The sequence below is a fragment of the Balaenoptera musculus genome, chromosome 13 (assembly GCF_009873245.2).
Source record: "Balaenoptera musculus isolate JJ_BM4_2016_0621 chromosome 13, mBalMus1.pri.v3, whole genome shotgun sequence".
Classification (NCBI taxonomy): Eukaryota; Metazoa; Chordata; class Mammalia; order Artiodactyla; family Balaenopteridae; genus Balaenoptera; species Balaenoptera musculus.
The window spans coordinates 5,786,380-5,811,733 of record NC_045797.1 but is presented as its reverse complement, the minus strand read 5'-3'; the positions used below and the strand labels follow the sequence as shown (position 1 = coordinate 5,811,733).

The window sequence follows — 25,354 nt, the reverse complement described above, 5'->3', positions numbered from 1 at the left end:
AGGCCAGAGGGTTCCAGAATCAAACCTCAGTCATGTTCCCAGGCCACAGGATTCCACAATCAAACCGTTTGTTATGTTCCCAGGCCACAGGGTTCCAGAATAAAACCTCAGTCATGTTCCCAGGCCACAGGGTTCAGAATGAAATCTCAGCCACGTTCCCAGGCCACAGGGGTTCCAGAATCAAACCTCAGTCATGTTCCCAGGCCACAGGTTTCCAGAATCAAACCTCAGTCATATTCCCAGGCCACAGGGTTCCAGAATGAAGCCTCAGTCATTTTCCCAGACCAGAGGGTTCCACAGTAAAACCTCAGTCATATTCCCAGGCCACAGGGTTCCAGAGCCAAACCGATGTCATGTTCCAAGGCCACAAGCTTCCAGAATCAAACCTCAGACATGTTCTCAGGTAACAGGGTTCCAGAATCAAACCTCAGACATGTTACCACAACACAAGGTTCCAGAATTAAACCTCAATCATGTTCCCAGGGCACAGGGTTCCACAACCAAACCGATGTCATGTTCCCAGGCCACAGGGTTCCACAATCAAATTGATGTCATATTCCCAAGTCACAGGGTTCCAGAACCAAATCGATGTCGTGTTGCCAGGCCACAATCTTCCAGAATCAAACCTCAGACATGTTTCCAGGCCACAGAGTTCCAGAATCAAACCTCAGTCATGATCCCAGGCCAGAGGTTTTCACAATCAAATCTCAGTCATGTTCAGTGGCCAGAGGGTTCCAGAATCAAACCTCAGTCATGTTACCAGGCCACAGGATTCCAGAATCAAACCGTTATTATGTTCCCAGGCCACAAAGTTCCAGAATCAAACCTCAGACGTGTTCCCAGGTAACAGGGTTCCACAATCAAACCTCAGTCATGTTCCCAGGCCACAGGGTTCCAGAATCAAACCGCAGTCATGTTCCGAGGCCAAAGGATTCCACAATCAAACCAAAGTTATATTCCCAGGCCATAGGGTTCCAGAATAAAACCTCAGTCATGTTCCCAGGCCGCAGGGTTCCAGAATCAAACCTCAGTCATAGTCCCAGGCCACAGCGTTCTACAATCAAGCCTCATTCATGTTCACAGGCCAGAGGTTCCCACCATCAAACCTCAGTCATGTTCCCAGGCCTGAGGGTTCCACAATCAAACCTAAGTCATGATCCCAGGCCACAGGGTTCACAATCAAACCTCAGTCATATTCCCAGGCCAGAGGGTTCCAGAATCAAACCTCAGTCATGTTCCCAGGCCACAGGGTTCCAGAATAAAACCTCAGTCATGTTTCCAGGTCACAGGGTTCCACAATCAAATTGATGTCATATTCCCAGGCCACGGGGTTCCAGAACCAAACCGATGTCATGTTCCCAGGCCACAAGCTTCCAGAATCAAACCTCAGACATGTTCCCAGGTAACAGGGTTCCAGAAACAAACCTCAGACATGTTCCCACGACACAAGGTTCCAGAATTAAACCTGAGTCATGTTCCCATGCAACAGGGTTCCACAATCAAACCGATGTCATATTTCCAGGCCACAGGGTTCCACAGTCAAGGCTCAGTCATGTTCCCAGGCCACAGGGTTCCAAAATCAAACCTCAGTCATGTTCCCAGGACACAAGGTTCCACCATCAAATCTCAGTCATGTTCCCAGGCCACAGGGTTCCAGAATCAAACCTCAGTCATGATCCCAGGCCAGAGGGTTTCCAGAATCAAACCTCAGTCATGTTCCCTGGCCACAAGGATCCAGAATCAAACCTCAGACATGTTCCCAGACCACAGGGTTCCACAATCAAACCTCAGTCATGTTTCCAGGCCACAGGGTTCCACAATCAAACCTCAGTCATGTTCCCTGGCCACAAGGATCCAGAATCAAACCACAGACATGTTCCCAGACCACAGGGTTCCAGAATCAAACCCAGTCATGTTCCCAGGCCAGAGGGTTCCAGAATCAAACCTCAGTCATGTTCCCAGGCCACAGGATTCCACAATCAAACCGTTGTTAGGTTCCCAGGCCACAGGGTTCAAGAATCAAACCTCAGTCATGTTCCCAGGCCACAAGTTTCCAGAATCAAACCTCAGACATGTTCCCAGGCCACAGGGTTCCACAATCAAACCTCAGTCATGTTCCCAGGGCACAGGGTTCCAGAATCAAACCCAGTCATGTTCCCAGGCCACAGGGTTCCAGAATCAAACCTCAGTCATGTTCCCAGGGTACAGGGTTCCAGAATCAAAGCCCAGTCATGTTCCCAGGACACAGGGTTCTACAATCAAACCTCAGTCATGTTCCCAGGGCACAGGGTTTCAAAATCAAACCTCAGTCATGTTCCCAGGACACAAGGTTCCACCATCAAACCTCAGTCACGTTCCCAGGCCACAGGGTTCCAGAATCAAACCTCAGTCATGATCCCAGGCCAGAGGGTTTCACAATCAAACCTCAGTCATGTTCCCAGGCCACAGAATTCCACAATCAAATTGATGTCATATTCCCAGGCCCCAGGGTTCCAGCACCAAACCGATGTCATGTTCCCAGGACACAAGCTTCCAGAATCAAACCTCAGACATATTCACAGGTAACAGGGTTCCAGAATCAAACCTCAGACATGTTCCCATGTAACAGGTTTCCAGAATCAAGCCTCAGTCATTTTCCCAGCGCAGAGGGTTCCACAATCAAATCTCAGTCATGTTCCCAGGCCACAGGATTCAGGAATCAAACCTCCGTCATTTTCCCCGGATACAGCGTTCCACAATCAAATTGATGTCATATTCCCAGGCCACAGGGTTCCAGAACCAAATCGATGTCATGTTCCCAGGCCACAAGCTTCCAGAATCAAACCTCAGTCATGTTCCCAGGTAACAGGTTTGCAGAATCAAACCTCACACATATTTCCCACGACACAAGGTTCCACAATTAAACCTCAGTCATGTCCCAGGCCACAGGGTTCCAGAATCACATGTCAGTCATGTTCCCAGGCTAGAGGATTTCAGAATCAAACCTCAGTCATGTTCTCAGGCCACAGGGTTCCACAATCAAACCTCAGTCATGTTTCCAGGTCACAGGGTTCCACAATCAAATTGATGTCATATTCCCAGGCCACAGGGTTCCAGAATCAAACCTCAGTCATGTTCCAAGGACACAAGGTTCCACAATCAAACCTCAGTCATGTTCCCAGGACACAGGGTTCCACAATCAAACCTCAGTCATGATCCCAGGCCACAGGGTTCCACAATCAAACCTCAGTAATGTTCCCAGGCCCACATCGTACTACAATCAATCCTCAGTCATGTTCCCAGGACAGAGGTTTCCACCATCAAACCTCAGTCATGTTCCCAGGCCACAGGGTTCCAGAATCAAACGTCAGTCATGTTCCCAGGCCACAGGGTTCCAGAATCAAACCGCAGTCATGTTCCCAAGCCACAAGGTTCCAGAATCAAACCTCAGTCATGTTCCCAGGCCCCAGGTTTCCAGAATCAAACCTCAATCATATTGCCAGGCCACAGGGTTCGAAAATCAAACCTCAGTTATTTTCCCAGGTAAGAGGGTTCCACAGTAAAACCTCAATCATGTTCCCAGGCAACAGGGTTCCAAAATCAAACCTCAGTCATTTTCCCACAGCACAGGGTTCCAGAATCAAACCTCAGTCATGTTCCCAGGCCACAGGTTTCAGGAAACAAACCTCAGTCATGTTCCCAGGCCACAGGTTTCAGGAAACAAACCTCAGTCATGTTCGCAGGCCACAGTGTTCCACAATCAAACTGATGTCATGTTCCCAGGCCACAGGGTTCCACAATCAAACCTCAGTCATGTTCCCATGCCAGAGGGTTCCACAATCAAACCTCAGTCATGTTTCAAAGCCACAAGGTTCCAGAATCAAACCTTAGTCATGTTCCCAGGCCACAGGGTTCCAGAATCAAACGTCAGTCATGTTCCCAGGCCAAAGGGTTCCAGAATCAAACCGCAGTCATGTTCCCAGGCCACAGGTTTCCAGAAACAAACCTCAGTCATGTTCCCAGGCCACAGGGTTCGAGAATCAAACCTCAGTCATGTTCCCAGGCCACAGGGTTCCACCATCAAACCTCAGTCATGTTCCCTGGCCAAAGGGTTCGAGAATCAAACCTCAGTCATATTCCCAGGCCACAGGGTTCCAGAATGAAACCTCACTCATGTTTCAAAGCCACAAGGTTCCAGAATCACACCTCAGTCATGTTCCCAGGCCACAGGTTTCCAGAAACAAACCTCAGTCATGTTCCCAGGCCACAGGGTTCAGGAATCAAACCTCAGTCATGTTCCCAGGCTACAGGGTTCCAGAGTCAAACCTCAATCATGTTCCCAGGCCATAGGCTTCTAGAATCAAACCTCAGTCATGTTCCCAGGCCACAGCATTCCACAATCAAAGTGATGTCATATTCCCAGGCCACAGGGTTCCAGAACAAAACCTATGTCATGTTCCCAGGCCACAAGTTTCCAGAATCAAACCTCAGACATGTTCCAGGGTAAAAGGGTTCCAGAATCAAACCTCAGATATGTTCCCACGACACAAGTTTCCAGAATTAAACCTCAGTCATGTTCCCAGGCAACAGGGTTCCAGAATCAAACCTCCGTCATGTTCCCATGCCAGAGGGTTCCACAATCAAACCTCAGTCATGTTTCCACGCCAGAGGGTTCCACAATCAAACCTCAGTCATTTTCCAAGGCCACATCGTTCTACAATCAAGCCACAGTCAGGTTCCCAGGCCAGAGGTTTCCACCATCAAACCTCAGTCATGTTCCCAGGCCAGCGGGTTCCACAATCAAACCTCAGTCATGTTCCCAGGGCACAGGGTTCCAGAACCAAACCGATGTCATGTTCCCAGGCCAAAGGGTTCCAGAATCAAACCTCAGTCATGTTCCCAGGCCACAGGGTTCCAGAATCAAACCTCAGTCATGTTCCCAGGCCACAGGGTTCCAGAATCAAACGTCAGTCATGTTCCCAGGCCACAGGGTTCGAGAATCAAACCTCAGTCATGTTCCCAGGCCACAGGGTTCCAGAATCAAATCTCAGTCATCTTCCCAGGCCACAGGCTTCCAGAATCAAACCTCAGTCATGTTCCCAGGCCACAGCGTTGCACAAATTGATGTCATATTCCCAGGCACAGGGTTCCAGAAGCAAACGGATGTCATGTTCCCAGGCCACAAGGTTCCAGAATCAAACCTCAGACATGTTCCAGGGTAAAAGGGTTCCAGAATCAAACCTCAGACATATTCCCACAAAACAAGTTTCCAGAATTAAACCTCCGTCCGTTCCCAGGCCACAGGGTTCCAGAATCAAACCTCCGTCATGTTCCCATGCCAGAGGGTTCCACAATCAAACCTCAGTCATGATACCAGGTCACAGTGTTCCACAATCAAATTGATGTCATGTTTCCAGGCCTCAGGGTTCCACAATCAAACCTCAGTCATGTTTCCACGCCAGAGGGTTCCACAATCAAACCTCAGTCATTTTCCAAGGCCACATCGTTCTACAATCAAGCCACAGTCAGGTTCCCAGGCCAGAGGTTTCCACCATCAAACCTCAGTCATGTTCCCAGGCCACAGGGTTCCACAATCAAACCTCAGTCATGTTCCCAGGGCACAGGGTTCCACAACCAAACCGTTGTTATGCTCCCAGGCCACAGGGTTCCAGAATCAAACCTCAGTCATGTTCCCAGGCCACAGGTTTCCAGAAACAAACCTCAGTCATGTTCCCAGGCCACATGGTTCCAGAATTAAACCTCAGTCATGTTCCCAGGCCACAGGGTTCCAGAATCAAACCTCAGTCATGTTCCCAGGCCACAGGGTTAAAGAATCAAGCCTCAGTCATTTTCCCAGGCCACATCGTTCTACAATTAAGCCTCAGTCATGTTCCCAGGCCAGAGGTTTCCACCATCAAACCTCAGTCATGTTCCCAGGCCAGCGGTTTCCACAATCAAACCTCAGTCATGTTCCCAGGGCACAGGGTTCCACAACCAAACCGTTGTTATGCTCCCAGGCCACAGGGTTCCAGAATCAAACCTCAGTCATGTTCCCAGGCCACAGGTTTCCAGAAACAAACCTCAGTCATGTTCCCAGGCCACATGGTTCCAGAATTAAACCTCAGTCATGTTCCCAGGCACAGGGTTCCAGAATCAAACCTCAGTCATGTTCCCAGGCCACAGGGTTTCAGAATCAAGCCTCAGTCATTTTCCCAGGCCAGAGGGTTCCACAGGAAAACCTCAGTCATGTTCCCAGGAAACAGGGTTCCAAAATCAAACGTCAGTCATGTTCCCAGGCCACAGGGTTCCAGAATCAAACCTCAGTCATGTTCCCAGGCCACAGGGTTCCAGAATCAAATCTCAGTCATTTTCCCAGGCCACAGGGTTCCACCATCAAACCTCAGTCATATTCCCAGGCCACAGGGTTCCAGAATCAAACCTCAGTCATGTTCCCAGGCCACAGGGTTCCAGAATCAAACCTCAGTCATGTTCCCAGGCCACAGGTTTCCAGAAACAAACCTCAGTCATATTCCCAGGCCACAGGGTTCCAGAATCAAACCTCAGTCATGTTCCCAGGCCACAGGGTTCCAGAATCAAACCTCAGTCATGTTCCCAGGCCACAGGGTTAAAGAATCAAACCTGAGTCATGTTCCCAGGCCACAGGGTTCCAGAATCACAGCTCAGTCATGTTCCCAGCCCACAGGTTTCCAGAATCAAACCTCAGTCATGTTCCCAGGCCACAGGTTTCCAGAAACAAACCTCAGTCATATTCCCAGGCCACAGGGTTCCAGAATCAAACCTCAGTCATGTTCCCAGGCCACAGGGTTCCAGAATCAAACCTCAGTCATGTTCCCAGGCCACAGGGTTCCAGAATCAAACCTCAGTCATGTTCCCAGCCCACAGGGTTCGAGAATCAAACCTCAGTCATGTTCCCAGGCCACAGGGTTCCACAATTAAATTGACGTCATATTCCCAGGCCACAGGGTTCCAAAACGAAACCTCACTCATGTTTCAAAGCCACAAGGTTCCAGAATCAAACCTCAGTCATGTTCCCAGGCCACAGGTTTCCAGAAACAAACCTCATTCATGTTCCCAGGCCACAGGGTTCCAGAATCAAACCTCAGTCATGTTCCCTGGCCACAGGGTTCCAGAATCACAGCTCAGTCATATTCCCAGCCCACAGGTTTCCAGAATCAAACCTCAGTCATGTTCCCAGGCCACAGGTTTCCAGAAACAAACCTCAGTCATGTTCCCAGGCCACAGGGTTCCAAAATCAAACCTCAGTCATGTTCCCAGGCTACAGGGTTCCACAATCAAACCTCAGTCATATTCCCAGACCAGAGGGTTCCACAATCAAACCTCAGTCATGTTCCCAGGGCACAGGGTTCCAGAATCCAACCGATGTCATATTCCCAGGCCACAGGGTTCCACAGTCAAGGCTCAGTCATGTTCCAAGGACACAGGGTTCCAGAATCAAACCTCAGTCATGATCCCAGGCCAGAGGGTTTCACAATCAAACCTCAGTCATTTTCCCAGGCCAGAGGGTTCCAGAATCAAACCTCAGTCATGTTCCCAGGCCACAGGATTCCACAATGAAACCGTTGTTAGCTTCCCAGGCCACAGGGTTCCACCAGCAAACCTCAGTCATGTTCCCAGGCCACAGGGTTCAACACTCAAATGATGTCATATTCCCAGGCCATAGAGTTCCGGAATCAAACCGATCTCATATTCCCAGGCCACAAGTTTCCAGAATCAAACCTCAGACATGTTCCCAGGCCAGAGGGTTCCACAATCAAACCTCAGTCATGTTCCCAGGCCACAGGTTTCGACAATCAAACCGTTGTTACGTACCCAGGCCACAGGGTTCCAGAATCAAACCTCAGGAATGTTCCCAGGCCACAAGTTTCCAGAATCAAACCTCAGACATGTTCCCAGGCCAGAGGGTTCCACAATCAAACCTCAGTCATGTTCCCAGGGCACAGGGTTCCAGAATCAAAGCGCAGTCATGTTCCCAGGCCACAGGGTTCCAGAATCAAACCTTAGTCAGTTCCCAGGCCGCTGGGTTCCAGAGTCAAAACCCAGTCATGTTCCCAAGCCACAAGGTTCCAGAATTAAACCTCAGTCATGTTCCCAGGCCACAGGGTTCCAAAATCAAACCTCAGTCATGTTCCCAGGCCACAGGGTTCCAGAATGAAACCTCAGTCATGTTCCCAAGCCGCAAGGTTCCAGAATCAAACCTCAGTCATGTTCCCAGGCCACAGGTTTCCAGAAACAAACCTCAGTTATGTTCCCAGGCCACACGGTTCCAGAATCAAAACTCAGTCATGTTCCCAGGCCAAAGGGTTCCAGAATCAAACCTCAGTCATGTTCCCAGGCCACAGGGTTCAACAATCAAACCTCTGTCATTTTCCCAGGCCACATCGTTCTACAATCAAGCCTCAGTCATGTTCCCAGGCCAGAGGTTTCCACCATCAAACCTCAGTCATGTTCCCAGGGCACAGGGTTCCAGAATCAAAGCGCAGTCATGTTCCCAGGCCACAGGGTTCCAGAATCAAACCTCAGTCATGTTCCCAGGCCACAGGGTTCCAGAAACAAACCTCAGTCATGTTCCCAGGCCACATGGTTCCAGAATCAAACCTCAGTCATGTTCCCAGGCCACAGGGTTGCAGAATCAAACCTCAGTCATGTTCCCAGGCCACAGCATTCCACAATCAAATTGATGTCATATTCCCAGGCCACAGGGTTCCAGAACCAAACCGATGTCATGTTCCCAGGCCACAAGGTTCCAGAATCAAACCTGAGACATGTTCCAGGGTAAAAGGGTTCCAGAATCAAACCTCAGACATGTTCCCATGACACAATGTTCCAGAATTAAATCTCAGTCATGTTCCCAGGCCACAGGGTTCCAGAATCAAACCTCCGTCATGATCCCAGGCCACAGGGTTCCACAATCAAACCTCAGTCATGTTCCCAGGCCACATCGTTTTACAATCAAGCCTCAGTTATGTTCCCAGGCCAGAGGTTTCCACCATCAAACCTCAGTCATATTCCCAGGCCAGCGGGTTCCACAATCAAACCTCAGTCATGTTCCCAGGGCACAGGGTTCCACAACCAAACCGTTGTTATGTTCCCAGGCCACAGGGTTCCAGAATCAAACCTCAGTCATGTTCCCAGGCCACAGGGTTCCAGAATCAAACCTCAGTCATGTTCCCAGGCCACAGGTTTCCAGAATCAAACCTCAGTCATGTTCCCAGGCCACAGGGTTCCACAATCAAACCTCAGTCATGTTCCCAGGCCACAGGGTTCCACAATCAAACCTCAGTCATGTTCCCAGGCCACAGGTTTCCACAATCAAACCTCAGTCATGTTCCCAGGCCACAGGGTTAAAGAATCAAGCCTCAGTCATTTTCCCAGGCCAGAGGGTTCCACAGGAACACCTCAGTCATGTTCCCAGGCAACAGGGTTCCAAAATCAAACCTCAGTCATGTTCCCACACCACAGGGTTCTAGAATCAAACCTCACTCATGTTCCCAGGCCACAGGCTTCCAGAATCAAACCTCAGTCATGTTCCCAGGATACAGCGTTCCACAATCAAATTGATGTCATATTCCCAGGCCACAGGGTTTCAGAACGAAACCGATGTCATTTTCCCAGGCCACAAGGTTCCAGAATCAAACCTCAGACATGTTCTAGGGTAAAAGGGTTCCAGAATGAAACCTCAGACATGTTCCCACGACACAAGGTTCCAGGATGAATCCTCAGTCATGTTCCCAGGCCACAGGGTTCCTCCATCAAACCTCAGTCATGTTCCCAGGCCACAGGATTCCACAATCAAATCTCAGTCATGTTCCCAGGCCACAGGGTTCCAGAAGGAAACCTGGTCATGTTCCCAGGCCAGAGGCTTCCAGAATCAAACCTCGGTCCTGTTCCCAGGACCTGAGCTAGCAGCCAGATTGGGACCATGATGTCGTGGAGTCACCCTGGGATCCTTTGACCCCTCATCCCCACCATCTGATGATCTTGTAGGGTGCAGGCTGGGGTGCCCTGGCAGCTCGTCCCCGGCTGTGCTGGCCTCTTGACCGGATGCTGCCCTGCAACCACTTCCGCGATCCCGCCAAGCTCCCTCTGCCATCTGCCAGCTCAGCTGAGTCCCCCCCTGGGCTGGCAGGGTGCAGTGCTCAGCTCTGGCCACCTGAGAATCTTAACTCCACCGTGGTCCCCCTGGCCTCAGCCTGGACGATGTTGAAATAGGACAGCAGGGAATCCCCTGGTGGTTCACTGGTTAAGACTCTGCACTTCCACTGCAGGGGACATGGGTGTGATCCTTGATCGGGGAACTAAGATCCCACATGCCGTGAGGCACAGCCAAAAAAAAAAAAAAAAAGAAAGAAAGAAATAGGACAGCACCTCCCCACAGAGTCCTGCACAGACCACAGGAGCCCTCAGAGTGCGCTCTGCTTTTTTCCTTATCCCGCATCACGGCGGATCCAGGGGCTGTCTCTCTAGTCTAACATGTAACACACACATTACCTAGTGCCCCCATCCCTGCACTGAAGGTTCAGTTGTTCTTTTCCAAACTCCTATTGTCTACCTTGCTGAGAGGTGTGCAGCAAACGATGAACTAGAAGATGGGAAGCTGCCTGGTGCTGGACCCCTTCATTCACTGGAAAGGAAAGAAGGGGTCAACAGGGAGAGCAGAAGCCGGGTGGCAGGGGGGCGCTGGACCAGGAGGAGAGCCAGCTACAGAGACGGTGCGGTGGAGACAGGGGATGTTACGGAAACTGAATACAGTATTATCCATTTGTCTGTCTTCCAGCTTTCAGGCGCTCAGTTTCCTAACCTGGAAAATGAAGGGCAGGAGTGGACGGCCAGGGCTCTGCCAGGCTGAAAGTACTTCTAAGTACACTGGAGTCTTGTCCCATTTTACAGGGAAAGCTTTGCTGCTGCATGAATCACATCTGCCTGCAGCTCAGTCAGTCAGGAGAAAAAGGCAGAAAGGAAGTGAGTGAACCAGGATCAGCAAGGGGCGGGGGGCGCGTGCAAACACCCCCTGTCCTGGCAGACTGAGGGGGCCGAGTGGTCTTCTCGGAGGGAGGGGTCTGGGTCTGGGCCCAGGGGCTGAGACCCAGGCAGTCCTCACGAGTGAAAAGAAAGAAAGTCAGACAGAAAATGAAATGCATCCTGGGGAACAATTGCTGGGACTCGAAAATTTGAGCACAGCCTTAAGATGGGAATAGAGCAGTAAAGAATGGAAGGAACTTTCAGGAGGTTAGTATCTTACATTTGAAGGCCAAGTCAGGTTGAGTTGGATGAGATGGAAAGGATGGAGAGGTGGATGGATAGACAGGATGTAAAGATGCTGAGTTGGTGGAAATCACAGCTACAATGTGGAATTCTATTCCTCCCCTGTTGTGGAAGGGCATGGCTTTAACAAAGGGGGGCCCTTTATATATGTGGTCATGTGTTAGATCTCACCCTCTGGATTCAAATGACTGATGACAAAGAAGCAGGGAGGACCCTGTGTCTCTAAGTCTTACCTATGCATGCCTGGCATTAGTGAAGTGCTCAATGCATGTCATGTGAAGGACAAATTCTCATTCTCAATGCAATATTTAGTATGTTCCTTTGTACAAAGGATGCCTAATTCAATTAATGTTTAATTGAATTCATTATCAGTATCTCCTACTTTGTCTTTACATTATTAGAGTATCAGCTTTCCTTCTCAAATCCCTTCGTAAGCCAATTAATTAAAATCTTTTTTTTTTCTTGGTCAGACATTTTCTTAGTATTTCTACACACTAGATAACTTAGGTACACTTCTGTATTATCTCAGGAAAGTTACTTCAATTGTGTGTTTTTCTCATGGGGAAGGTCCAGCTTATAGAAGCAAAAGATACTTCAATTTTAAAAAATCGTTTTAAAAAAAAACAAAGCCCAAATTTAAAAGTTAGGGCAAAAAAAAAAAGAAGAAGAAGCAAAAGGACATTGACCAAGAATATGTACAATTGGAATGTCATATTGAATCTTTAGTTTTTCTGTTTCTTCCAATGACTAAAGAAGAGAAAATTAGATAAAAATGCATTAGGAAAATACTTGCAGATTATATGTCTGATAAGGGTCATATCCAGAATGTATAAAGAACTCTTACAATCTAATATAAAAAGGCAAATAACCCAATTTAAAAATAGGTAAAGGCTTTGAATAGACAGTTCTCCAAAGAAGATTTACAAATAGCCAATAAACACATAAGACACTCAGCATCATTAGTCATTAGGGAAATGCATATCAAAACCATAATGCGACACCACTTTGCACCCATTAGGATGGCTATAATAAAAAAGGCAGACAATAACAAGTGTTGGTGAGAATGTAGATGAACTGGAGCCCTCATACATTGCTGGTGGGAATATAAAATGGTGCAGCCACTGAGGAAAACAGTTCTGCAAAAAGTTAAACATAAAGTTACCATATGATCCAGCAGTTCCACGCCTAGATATATACCAAAGAGAATGGAAAACATATGTCCATACAAAACTTACACACAAATACTCACAGCAGCATTCTAATAGCCAAAATGTGGAAACAAATTTCCATCAACTGATGGCTGGATAAATAAAATGTGGCATATTCATACAATGGAATAGTATTTGTCTATAAAAAGGAATGAAGTACTGATACATGTTACAACATAATGAACCCAGAAAACATTGTGCTAAGTGAAAGAAAGTAGTCACAAAAGCCACATAATATACACCAATGTTCATAGCAGCACTATTTACAATAGCCAAGACATGGAAGTAACTTGTGTCCATCAACAGATGAATGCATAAAGAAGATGTGGTATATATATACAATGAACCATCACTCAGCCATAAAAAAAGGAATGAAATATTGCCATTTGCAGCAACATGGACAGATCTAGAGATTATCATACTAAGTGAAGTCAGACAGAGAAAGACAAATACTATATGACATCACTTACATGTGGAATCCAAAAAAATAATACAACTTATTTACAAAACAGAAACAGACTCACAGACGTAGAAAACAAACTTCTGGTTACCAAAAAGGAAAGGGAAGGGGAGGGATAAATTAGGAGTATGGGATTAACAGATACACACCACTACAAATAAAATAGGTAAACAACAAGGATTTACTGTATAGCACAGGGAACTATATTCAGTATCTTATAATAACCTATAATGGAAAAGAACCTGAAGATGTACACCTGCAACTAACACAATATTGTAAATCAACTATAGTTAAGTTTAAAAAGCCACATATTATATAATTCCATTTATATGAAATGTCCAGAATAGGCAAATCCACCGAGACAGAAGATAAATTGGTGACTGCCAGAGGCTAGGGGCCTTGTAATAAAACCCTTACATCTATCTTAACTCTTAAAAGCTTTCTGGTGGGTGTATATTTATGGGACTTACAACCTCATTGTCAATTCATGTCATGTCAGCTCACAATGGAATCATGTCGAACAGGTAAGTAGAACATTTGGGAACTGGATGGCAAGAAGGAGCTGGAAGATGCAGGAAAATGGTAACATAAGGACAGAGAAACCGGAATCATCAGTGGCTTCATGAAATGGATCCCCTGGGAACCATGGGCACAAAAATTCATGGAGCTGAAACAAAATAAGGGAGAGAGAAGTGGTTGCAGGTTGCTAGGTGAGCTGGCCAGAGAAATGAGTAGAAAAAGGAAGAGAATACTCAAACATCTGCTCACTAAGCTTTCTCTCTGCAGGGTTCTCTGACTCTCTTCCCAGACAGCTCTTTTATTTTATTTTATTTTAAATTCATTTAATTTATTTATTTATTTTTGGCCGCGTTGGGTCTTCGTTGCTGCACGCGGGCTTTCTCTAGTTGTGGCGAGCGGGGGCTACTCTTCGTTGTGGTGCGCGGGCTTCTCATCGCAGTGGCTTCTCTTGTTCCAGAGCACGGGCTCTAGGTGCACGGGCTTCAGTAGTTGTGGCATGTGGGTTCAGTAGTTGTGGCTTGCAGGCTCTATAGCACAGGCTCAGTAGTTGTGGCGCACGGGCTTAGTTGCTCCGGTGCATGTGAGATCTTCCCGGACCAGGGCTCGAACCCGTGTCCCCTGCATTGGCAGGCTGATTCTTAACCATTGCACCACCAGGGAAGTCCCCAGACAACTCTTTTAAAAGCTACTTGAGGGCTTCCCTGGTGGCACAGTGGTTAAAAATCCGTCTGCCAATGCAGGGGACATGGGTTCGAGCCCTGGTCCGGGAAGATCCCACATGCCCCGGAGCAACTAAGCCCACGTGCCACAACTACTGAAGCCCGCGTATCTAGAGCCCGTGCTCCATAACAAGAGAAGTCACTGCAATGAGAAGCCTGTGCACTGCAACAAAGAGTAGCCCCTGCTCGCCGCAACTAGAGAAAGCCCGCGTGCAGCAACGAAAACCCAACACAGCCAAAAATAAATAAATTTTTAAAAAAACTAAAAAAATAAAAGTTACTTGAGTTAATGTTAACTTTCTGATTACAGGAACATGTGGGCATAGGAGAAGAGGTAACATGAACCTGGACAGACAGCAATTTATTTAGAAGATTTATATGTTGCCTTCAAGGGGAATGAACAAAATTCAGAGAAGAGAAAGTGAACTCAGCGTCTTTATCTGATTAGGGCTGGGCCCTGTTCTTTGAAATGCTCATCATGTCCCAGGTGGGCGTGAGATACATCTTGGCTATTAGAAGGCAAGCTGCTGCAAGCACAGGCTTATTCTGTATGTTCACTTGATGGGGCTCATCTAAAGAACGATGGAAGGGTGCCCTTCATGCAGTTCTAGGGAGCCGCTCGCAGAGCCTGCGTTTGGAATTAGGCTGGGCTGAGGTTTTCAGCTATCATTCAACAATATCTTTTCTTCTGACAAAAACAGTTGAAAAGATAGAGATGGCTAAGGGGCATTTAGATTTCTGGAATCTCTTTTTATTTTCAGCACAGAAAAAAAGGATTAAACTCAGTGCATACAATTTGGTTGTTTGTGCTAAGTGTTCATCCGGGACCCACGGCACATAACGGCACATAAAGGCAGGCCAATCCTCCCACCAACACCCTCCTCTTATTTACCCTGTTTCACCAAAGCAGTTTCTTCTCCTGTCAACATGCCTATAAAATGCAGGGCCTGCTCATAGGCTAGGGCAGGAATCTATGCTCAAGCACATTCCCCGAAACTGTATGTGAGCAACACCTTTTGATGTGTGATTCTTCAGCGCTGAATTGCCTCTGTAATAGGCACCCCGTATGGGTAATCATTCTGAAAGGCTCCCATTCTTGGTCTTATATGCCCACAGGGCTTCAATCTAGTCATGGTCTGGCACTTCCCCTTCAGAAACTAGATACCTTTGAAAACTAGAATCTTAGCATCTCCTCTGATGCCAAATCACAGAGGCCTGGTCAATCAGAGCTCTGAGCACTGTTCGGGCAGGGATGCTTTCGGCCTGGGACAGGAAAGGGGCTGTGACCCGGGGCAATGGCCACGACCACCTGTTGTTAAAAGGCTTTTGGGGAAAAGGAAAAAAGCGTCTTCAGATCTTCCTTTCTTGATAATCAACTCTGTCTTTCTAGAAACCTAGCATTTGTCCAAACTATCAAATGAAAACATTTTTTCATTTTAGGAAAAGCCTCTGGATTCCATTTATTTCCAGATCTTCAACATGAAAGATGAGGTTATGCCAGCAGAATGTGGTTCACTCTGGTCCTGAGGGCTTGCTTTGCTTTGGCTAAGAAGATGCAAAACCTAAACCCACGGCATTCAGGCCTGCGAGCTCGGTAAGGAAAGACGTTTCAATGGAAGAGAAATTTCTCAAGTGGGCTTTCTTTGTCAAGTCAATTTTCAGTGAATCTCTATACAACTGGGCCCCCGGTCTGAGCATAAATTCACTGAGTCCCAGGAGCGTCTGTACATGCTGATGTGTTGAAGGGAGAGGAAATGGGAAAGAAGAGGTTGCTGGTGAATCTTGCAATCTGGAATCTTATTCTCAACTTGTCATCTTCACCTGAGCTAGGAAACAGATTCACATCCCTAATTCATCTAACGAATTAAATGAAGAAATCACAGCACAAAGGGGTAAACAGAATAACTGAATAAAACAAACTGTAAACAAACTAACAATAATTAGGCAGGACATGTTTGTAGGTTCTGGTTTGGATGGATGTAATGAACGATGAGGTGGAAAAGCCACTTCCCTTCCTACAATTCTCACACTGTCATCTTGACTTTGTTTTATAAATGATGTGAGTCATCCGGGGGCTGGACCACGGTTCTCAGCAGACCTTCACTGGAAACCCAAGAAATGCATATCAGACCCACCCCACGTCCTTACTAACCTAAAGCAGTGTCAGAACTCACCTCGGAGCTCCTTCAAACTGTGAAGCCTTGTCCCCCCAAGTGGTTCTCATCTTTGGGCTGGGGGAGGGGCAAGGCTGTCCAGATCATTATGGTATGTCACCCTCACTCTGTCTCCATGGAATTGAAAGTCACTCCACTACTCTAATTTGTGAGAGTTTGCTCTTTATAGCCTCCCTGTAGCAATCTAGACGCTGTTCTCACTTATTGTGTCTTCTCCACTCTCGGACTACCTTGACTCCAGCTAACCATGAAGCCAGAAGGCCCGCAGATTTCCCCTTCCCTCTCCAGCACAAAGCGAGGTGCTGAATAGGTAAGATACTCCAGAAACTTTCCTTGGTTACTCTGTCCTTTTTCAGTACTGAAAGTCATTGTCTACTTATCATCCTGTCTGATTCATTTTCCAAATTTTCTCCTCCAGGAAGAAGGACAGGGTAATAGCACCTAATTCAATATCTCCTGAGATGGGAGTCAAGACGACTGTGCCCCCCAAAAATGGACAAGTAGATCAATGGAACAGAATCGAGAGCCCAAAAATAAACCCACACAGCTATGGTCAATTAACCTTCGACAAAGAAGGCAAGAATAACAATGGAGGAAAGACAGTCTCTTCAACAAATGATGTTGGGAAAAGCTGGACAGCTACACATAAATCAATGGAGTTAGAACACCCGCACACACCATACACAAAAATAAACTCAAAATGGTTTAAAGACCTAAATATAAGACATGACACCATAAAACTCCTAGAAGAGAACATAGGTAAAGCATTCTCAGACATAAATCGTAGGAATATTTTCTTAGATCAGTCTCCAAAGGCAAAAGAAATAAAAGCAAACATAAACAAATGGGACGTAATCAAACTTAAAAGCTTTTGTACAGCAAAGGAAACAATCAACAAAACAAAAAGACAACCTATGGACTGGGAGAAAATATTTGCAAATGATGTGACCGACAAGGGGTTAATATCCAAAATATACAAACAGCTCATACAACTCAATATCAAAAGAACAAACAACCCAATCAAAAAATGGGCAGAAGACCTGAATAGACATTTCTCCAAAGAAGACATACATATGGCCAACAGGTACATGAAAAGATGCTCAACATCGCTAATTACTAGAGAAATGCAAATCAAAACTACAATGAGGTATCGCCTCACACTGGTCAGAATGGCCATCATCAAAATGTCTACAAGGAATAAATGCTGGAGAGGGTATGGAGAAAAGGGAACCTTCCTACACTGTTGGTGGGAATGTAAATTGGTGTAGCCACTATGGAGAACAGTATGGATGTTCCTTAAAAAACTAAAAATAGAGCTATCATATGATCCAGCAATCCCACTCCTGGGCATATATCCAGAAAAGATGAAAACTCTAACTCGAAAAGATACATGCACCCCTATGTTCATAGCAGCACTATTTACAATAGCCTAGATGTGGAAACAACCTAAATGTCCATCAACAGATGAATGGATAAAGATGATGTGGTACCTATATATACCATTGAATACTACTCAGCCATAAGAAAGGGTGAAATAATGCCATTTGCAACGACATGGATGGACTTTGAGGGCATTATGCTGAGATAAATCAGACAAAGACAAATACTGCATGATATCCCTTATATGTGGAATCTAAAAAAGCCAAACTCATAGAAACAGAGATTTAATGGTGGTTACCAGGGCCTGGGGGTTCGGGAGCTGGGGAGATGTTGGTCAAAATGCACAAACTTGCAGTTAGAAGACGAATAAGTCCTGGAGATCTAATGCACAACATAGTGATTATATTCAACAGTACTGTGTTACAGGGACTTCCCTGGTGGTCCAGTGGTAAAGAATCCGCCTTCCAATGCAGAGGACGTGGGTTGGATCCCTGGTCAAGGAACTAAGATCCCACATGCTGCTGGGCAACTAAGCCCAAGTGTCACAGCTATTGAGCTCACGTGCCTCAACCAGAGAAGAGAAGACCCGCACACCACAACTAAAGAGAAGCCCGAGCACAGCAGCTAAGATCCCGTGTGCCGCAACTAAGACCCAACGCAGCCAAAAAAAATAAAATTAAAATTAAATTTTAAAAAACAACAAAAAAAACCCCAGCAAAAAAACCCCCAATACTGTATTATAAACTTCAAAGTTGCTAAAAGACTGGATCTTAAATATTCTCACCACAAAAAAGAACTGATAATTATGTGACGTGACAGAGATGTTAGCTAAGACTTCAGGGATAACCATATTGCAATACATACATGTATCAAATTAACACCATGTAAAACGTTATACATCAATTATATCTCAATTTTTTAAAAAAGCATTTCTTAGCTGTATGCCAGACACATACATCAGTTTAGATTACAAGTTTTCAGGTTAAACCTCTCCACTTAATAAAACTAGGGTATAAATCACAGGCTAAGTCAATCAGCAAAGGATTAGTCACTATTATTTATTCTGAGAGGGAGGCAGGTGTCCTCCAGGCAGGGCCTCCTAGGCCATATTCAGGATTTTGCTATTTTTCCTAATGAAGGAGTTTAAGCCGGGGAATCCCAGGGTCTTATATGGGTTTTGAAATATTACTTCAGATATTGGATTGAGGATGAAATCAAGGTGAGAGAGGGTGAACCGGGGAGACCAGCTGGGGGCAACTGTAGTGTATGTTCTCAGAATAGATAATAGTTGAATATGTGAAACCACACACACACATCTATCTATCACCTATCATCATCCATCTCTCTCTCCCTCTCTCTCTCTATCTTGTCCACCCATCTGCTTATTAAACACATACACATTATATATACAATTGTCCTGTACACCCAACGGAGCTCTAAAGTACAGAGGGCCAGCTCAGCCTGCCCTTGCAGTGGAATCAGACTTACCTTCGCTCCTGTTTGTTGGACGGCTTCCTTCTCAAGCTATGTCCTGTCGGTGGAGGCCGAGCTCACCAGACTGCCCCAGTCCAGACTCTGCAGGAACCAGGGCTAACCCTGATGGATGCAAGGGGCAGGCCTGCAGCTGAGATGCCCAGTGGACCCTGCAGGAAACGGCTGGGAAGGCACCTCTTGCCTCCTCTCAGAGCATCAGTGGTCACGCTGCTTCCTCTCTGTTCGACCTTGGTTTATGGTTCAGGCTCTGAGGGCTCCTCAGACGAACATGGCCCCCCAGGCCTCCAGGAGTCTCAGGATGCATCGTGTAGACAGGCCTGGTCCTGGCTTTGTCTTCCCGCTTAGGGAAAATCCACCTCCACCCCAATGCACAGACAGGCAGAGGGACATGAGCGCACAACATGCACCAGATCTGATGGTAAAAATGCTGCTGCAAGTTTGCAGTTCACAAGAACACCTGCTTCACAGAACGGAGGCGATTCTCGTGCTTGCCAAAGGTCAAAGGATCAGGTGTCCTTGATTTACCGTCATCGTCGTGAGAAGTGGCTGCTTTTCTGGATCTCCCCGCTCTGTGGGAATCTCTGCAGGCCGGGATCAGGCAGGAGGGCAGCTTCCTGCAGCCTTGCAGGCGGCCCCTTGAACTTCACGCAGGTGCTTGTCAGGGAAGTTCTTAGCCACGGACCTTTCCACCTGATGCTTCTTTAGGCTCCCGTGGCCCGAGGAGCGTTGTTCAACTCAGGGCTCTCTGCTCTTTGCCCCGCTTTGATTTGTTAAGTCTCTGTGCTCAACACTACCAAGATTCTGGAGGCAAAACCTACAGGGTGATGCTACATTTGGAACGTGAACTTCACGCAGATGAATCACACCTGGGCCGGAGCAGGTCCTGGAAAGTAGTGGATCCCGGGTGGACCACAAGCCTCATTGTCTGATAATCCCTGCTTTGAGGCGTGATGCTTACTGAGGCCACAGTTAATTTTGTAGATATTTATTTACATTATATTTTAAGACTTCAGAGCTGGCACAGTGCACGGGAGTAGAGTTTCACATGAGGGCTTAGACAGAGGGGTACCAGTGGATGGCGGCTCATCCCTCCTCCTCCAGGCCAGAGTTACAAGGGTCTGGGATTCTGATGCCCTTGGCCCTGGGGGGTGGGGTGGGGCTGGGTGGTCCCCTCCGGCCGTGAGCTGCCTCACCCAGATACCCTGGTGTGCTGCACGGAGGTCTGCAACTCCAAGCGCGACCTGCTGTGAAGAGGGTCCGCACACATGGCCCCAGGCCGTGGAGGCAAGCGTGCCCAGCTCTCATGGATCTAAATCTCCCACCCCGGCCCCCCGAGAGGGCCTCTCTAAGCTGGATTTCTCATGGCGCCAAGCTCCTGCTGACGGCTGCCTGGGACCTTCCAGGAGGCAATTCCCTCCACAACCTGAGTGCTGCGGTACATGCTCTGCTCTGTGTTGTGCCCACCTCCAGGGACAGGTGTGCTCTGGGGTCTGCGATCAACGTGCCCTGCACAATGGCTGCTTTTAGGCTGCCTGAATGAGGAACACCTCAGACGTCTAGAAAGGTATCTGGGAATATACTTCTAGTAACAGCAAGCGTGACTGGCCAAGAACAAGGAGACTATTCCATGAAAAAAGGAGGCACTCCTTTTCCTGGCTTCCTGCCATCCCCGATAGGGCACTGGGTCAGCTGAACTGCCTCCACCCGGATGGATGGATCTCCCACCAGCTCCCAGGGGTAAGCGACAGGGTCTTACCCAGGCTGCATTTCATGGCGCATTGTTGCTTTGATTATTACCACTTCCCCTCCTCAAAGAACTGACACATTTGTTTGCTTAATATGTTTTTCATATTTTGCATAAAGAGTCATAGCATTTTGGAGCTGGGGGTGTCTTATCCCAGTTCTTAAAGCATCACTACATTACAGGTGAAGGGACTTGCCCAAGGCCCCCCGCTGCCTCTGCTACTCCTGCAGGGGTGCCCTCCCACGTGCGTCCCGCCCCCTGCCCTCCCCAAGCTCGGCGCAGACACAGCGGTGGCAGGATTGGACCTCAAGCTCCACATTTTGATTTCGGACAAAGGTGTTGGATACAGTACTCCATTTTTGCCCAACAGTCCTTCCTTTTAGAGAGTTTTTGAGAAAGTGATTTAAGGGACTCTGGGTCTTTATTGCACACACCTCACTGGGGCAGGTAGAAATTAATTTGAAAAACAATAAGTAGATTCTACGTACGCTGCATGTGCCTTGGAGACAAACCACTGGCTCTTCCTTCACTCCCCTCCCCTCCCCCACCCCTGCCTTTGCCGTAACAAAGAGAGCTGCCATTTACCCACCCGGTGCTGTGCAAGACGCTGCAAATCTTTCCAACTCTCCCCATCACCCTAGGAGGTAGAAACTGCTATTCCCATTTTACAGATGAGGAAACTGAGGCTCCCAAAGGTTCAATAACTTGCGCCAAATCACACAGCTTGGTGAGTGGTAGAATTCTATTGATCTGATTCCACAGCTATATATACTCTTTCCACGTGAAAATACATTTCTACAACATACGTTGCCAATGTATCTGGAACACATTGGCTCTAGGTTTTTAATTGTTTGAAATGACTTGTATTCTAAACCAAGATCAGCTTCATATTTAAGTTTTGTATCTTCTGGAGATGTGTCTTAGGAGCCTAAGATATAACTGTGAAAAACCATTTGGGGCTTCCCTGGTGGCGCAGTGGTTGAGAGTCTGCCTGCCAATGCAGGGGACACGGGTTCGAGCCCTGGTCTGGGAAGATCCCACATGCCGCGGAGCAACTGGGCCCGTGAGCCACAACTACTGAGCCTGCGCGTCTGGAGCCTGTGCTCCGCAACAAGAGAGGCCGCGACAGTGAGAGGCCCGCGCACCATGATGAAGAGTGGCCCCTGCTCGCCGCAACTAGAGAAAGCCCTCGCACAGAAACGAAGACCCAACACAGCAAAAATATAAATTAAAAAAAAAGAGTTCTAGGCCTCATACTTTAAAAAACAAACAAACAAACAAAAAAAACCATTTGGAAATCACATTAAGAGGTTAAGATCACTGCCATCATCAGAATAAAGTCATGATTTCAATAATTTTTTTCAAAGCAAAAAAGAACCTTCAAAACTACCTAGTCCACCACTTAATTTCATAGATGAGGAAAGCAATGTGGAGAACCCAGTGACTTGGCCACAGTCTCGGAGCTGGTGAGACCCAGAGCCAGGCCCAGAACCTGCCCCCTGGCCAAGTGGCAAAGACATTGCTTTGCATCTCAGGGCCCCGTTAAAGCCACAGCCTCCCTGCCTTGTGCAGAGGACCTGGATGGGGGAGGCCGGGCCCTTGCCTACCTGCAGAACTCTCCTTCGGATTCCGGCAGCAGGAGGGAGGCCGTGGGGTTCTTCATCAGATCAGCCACCAGGAGGTCCTTGGGTGTCACATAGAAGAAAGGAACCCCCGTGCTGTTGTTGAAGGGGCCGTCACTGACCGGCAGGCAGTTCCCAAACGGCAGTCCTGGGATCTAACAAACACCAAAAAAGGCCTTTTCAATGCAGGGTTGTGGACTGACTTGAGCTGGGAGCTTAGTCTGTGTCTCTGACCAGGAAATATAGCATTGGGGGCGTGAAGGCAGCATGGCGTCACTGTGGTTTTGACAGGTCATGAATCAAAGCGAAGTGGTTCCCAACCTGCCCACTTCACCCAGCGATGGCTCTAGAATGTCTATAGAGGAGCTTAGCAGTGGCATCTGTAGAGGAGGGGTGGTTAGGGGATTATTCTTGAAGCTGCAGGTACATAGCAAACACACTCTATTAAACTGAAAGTTATTTGGGGGAAAGGCAATGAAAATCATGGAAGGCTGGAGCGTCACGAAAACCTTTCTCACAAGCTAGCCCTTGGGAGCCCCACTGCCTTCACCACCTCCCCCATATTTTTGGCAACTTTGGGGATAGAATCTAAGTCTTAACCTAACATCTTACCTGGTCTTTGGACTCCAGGAACTTTCTGTTATTGTTTCCTTTAGGGTCACACCACTCTCTCACTTATTAGTCACATTTTTAAATTGTAATCAATAATATTTTAATAGTATAACTCAGCAACTTATGGGAATTTGCTTTCTTACCCTTCTAGCTTCAAGGAAGACACATAAACATGCTAAACCAATTTTTTGCTCACGATCATCCAGTAGAGCAGATGAAATTCTCAGACATGTACACAAATATTTCTTAGGTTTTTTCCCAAGCCCTGCTGGGTCCAGCATCATGACCTTTACCCTTCACAGAGCGTTCCTCATTGTTACTTAGCTCAGAACTCAGGGGCTGTCTTTGTCTTTGAAGTGTTGCATGACAACAGTGTGTAGAATTGTGATAGGGGTGGCTTTAATCTTTTAAGAAAACCCAATTTTAAGAAATCCTACAAAATGCTAATATGTCATTCCCAGATCCTGTTTTTCAGCTGGTCACTCACGAACCGAGTAGAGTCATGCTTTGCACACATGCCAGGCACATAGTAAATGTTCTCTGAATTTATTGCATTTGGAGTATACGTCAATACTGGAAAAGGGAACTACAAATAAAGCTAAGAAAAGGGATGTTGAAAGTCATAATACCTTGACTACATTGGCACTAGAGTTTTAATTGCTTGAAGTGATCTGTGTTTTAAACCAAGATCAGCTTCATATTTAAGCTTCATATCTTCTGAAGGTATGTCTTAGGAGCATAAGATATAGCTGTGAAGAACTATTAGGAAGCTGTGAAAGAGCTTAAGATCATTTCTCATCAAAATAAAGTTGTCATTTAGATATTTTTTTTTCAGAGCACAAAAGGACCTTCAAAACTACCTAGTCCACCACTTAATTTCATAGATGAGGAAAGCAAAGTGGAGAACCCATTGACTTGGCCACAGTCTCAGAGCTGGTGAGACCCAGAGCTGGGCCCAGAACCTGCCCCCTGGCCAATGACTTACACACTCCATAAAACAGTATTTTTTTTTTTTTTTTGCATGAAGTAAATAGGAGTTCAAATTACTGCCCTGTAATAAAACCCTTACAGCTACCTTAACAGCCCTAAGAGCTTTCTGGAGGGTGTACACGTATGGATGTTACATCCTCACCATGTATCCACGCATTTCCACTTCACGTGGAATCATGTCTAACAGGTGAGTAAAACGTCTGTGAAACGAACGATGAAAGCTGCAGCTGAGGACAGCGCTGTCACTCCAACATTTACACGCTTCGCACAATAAATCTCCTTTCCAGAACAGTTCTCGAATTCCATTTTTTAAAATGCAAGTTTCCACCAAAGCCCCGGTCCCCACTTAGGTTCAGGGTCAGTAGGTGATGGGGCAGCTCTGGTCTATGGGCGGGCAGGGGCTGGACGCGCTACTCGGTGATGCCAAAGGTGGCTCTGGCTTCTTTTGTCCGGGTCTCTGGTCAGGCGCTGGTTATTTGCACGCCTCTTTGGCCATTTCAAGACTGCGCTTCTCGCTTCTCGACTGCGCTTCGGTCCCCGTCCTCCTGGCAGGAAGCCTGCTTGTCGTCCCCTCCCCCAGCACCACCCCCCACTCCTGCCTTTGCCAGGGTGCCAGGGTAACCGAAGCACAATCTGGCTGCATTAATTACACGCTGTCCACGCCGATCCAGCCCCCAGCGCACGTCTGCTAGACCTGGATCCGAGCGCGGGAGTGGCCCCAGGCTCTCCCTGTCCCCTGAACGCCGCTCCCGCCGGGTGGCTTACCTTCTCGTGGGCGGACACGGTGGCCAGACAGCCCCAGGCGCTGGCGTGGGCCAGGAAGCGGGCGGTGCCCGGGCGCAGCCTCGCGCCGCCCTCGCGCCGGTAGGAGAACATCCCGGGCGGCGCGGGGGGCGGCCTGGCGCGGGCGGTGCCCTCCGGGGGCGGCAGGTGAGCGTCCTCCTTGTGCGCCGAGGCCGGGAAGCCCCGCTGCCAGATGCTGCCCGAGTCTTCCAGCAGCGCGGGCAGCGCCTCCTCGTCCACCTCGTTGGTGACGGCCCAGGACACGGAGCTCACGAGCACGTAGCCCGCGGCCCGGGACAGCAGGGCGCTGCAGCACAGTAGCCAGGACAGGCGCGGCCCGGGCTGCCGGCCGCGGCGCCCGGACAT

General features: G+C 47.7%; 1 protein-coding gene across 1 annotated transcript in view; it reads right to left on the bottom strand.

The window, feature by feature from the left end:
- Positions 1-25,354, bottom strand: part of CREG2 (cellular repressor of E1A stimulated genes 2) — a 51,913-nt gene extending 26,559 nt beyond the window's left edge. The window contains exons 1-2 of the mRNA XM_036873335.1: positions 24,971-25,354; positions 22,589-22,758 (exon numbers count right to left, since the gene is read on the bottom strand). Of these exons, the coding sequence (XP_036729230.1) occupies positions 22,589-22,758; positions 24,971-25,354 (554 nt within the window). The remainder of the gene's footprint in view (positions 1-22,588; positions 22,759-24,970) is intronic.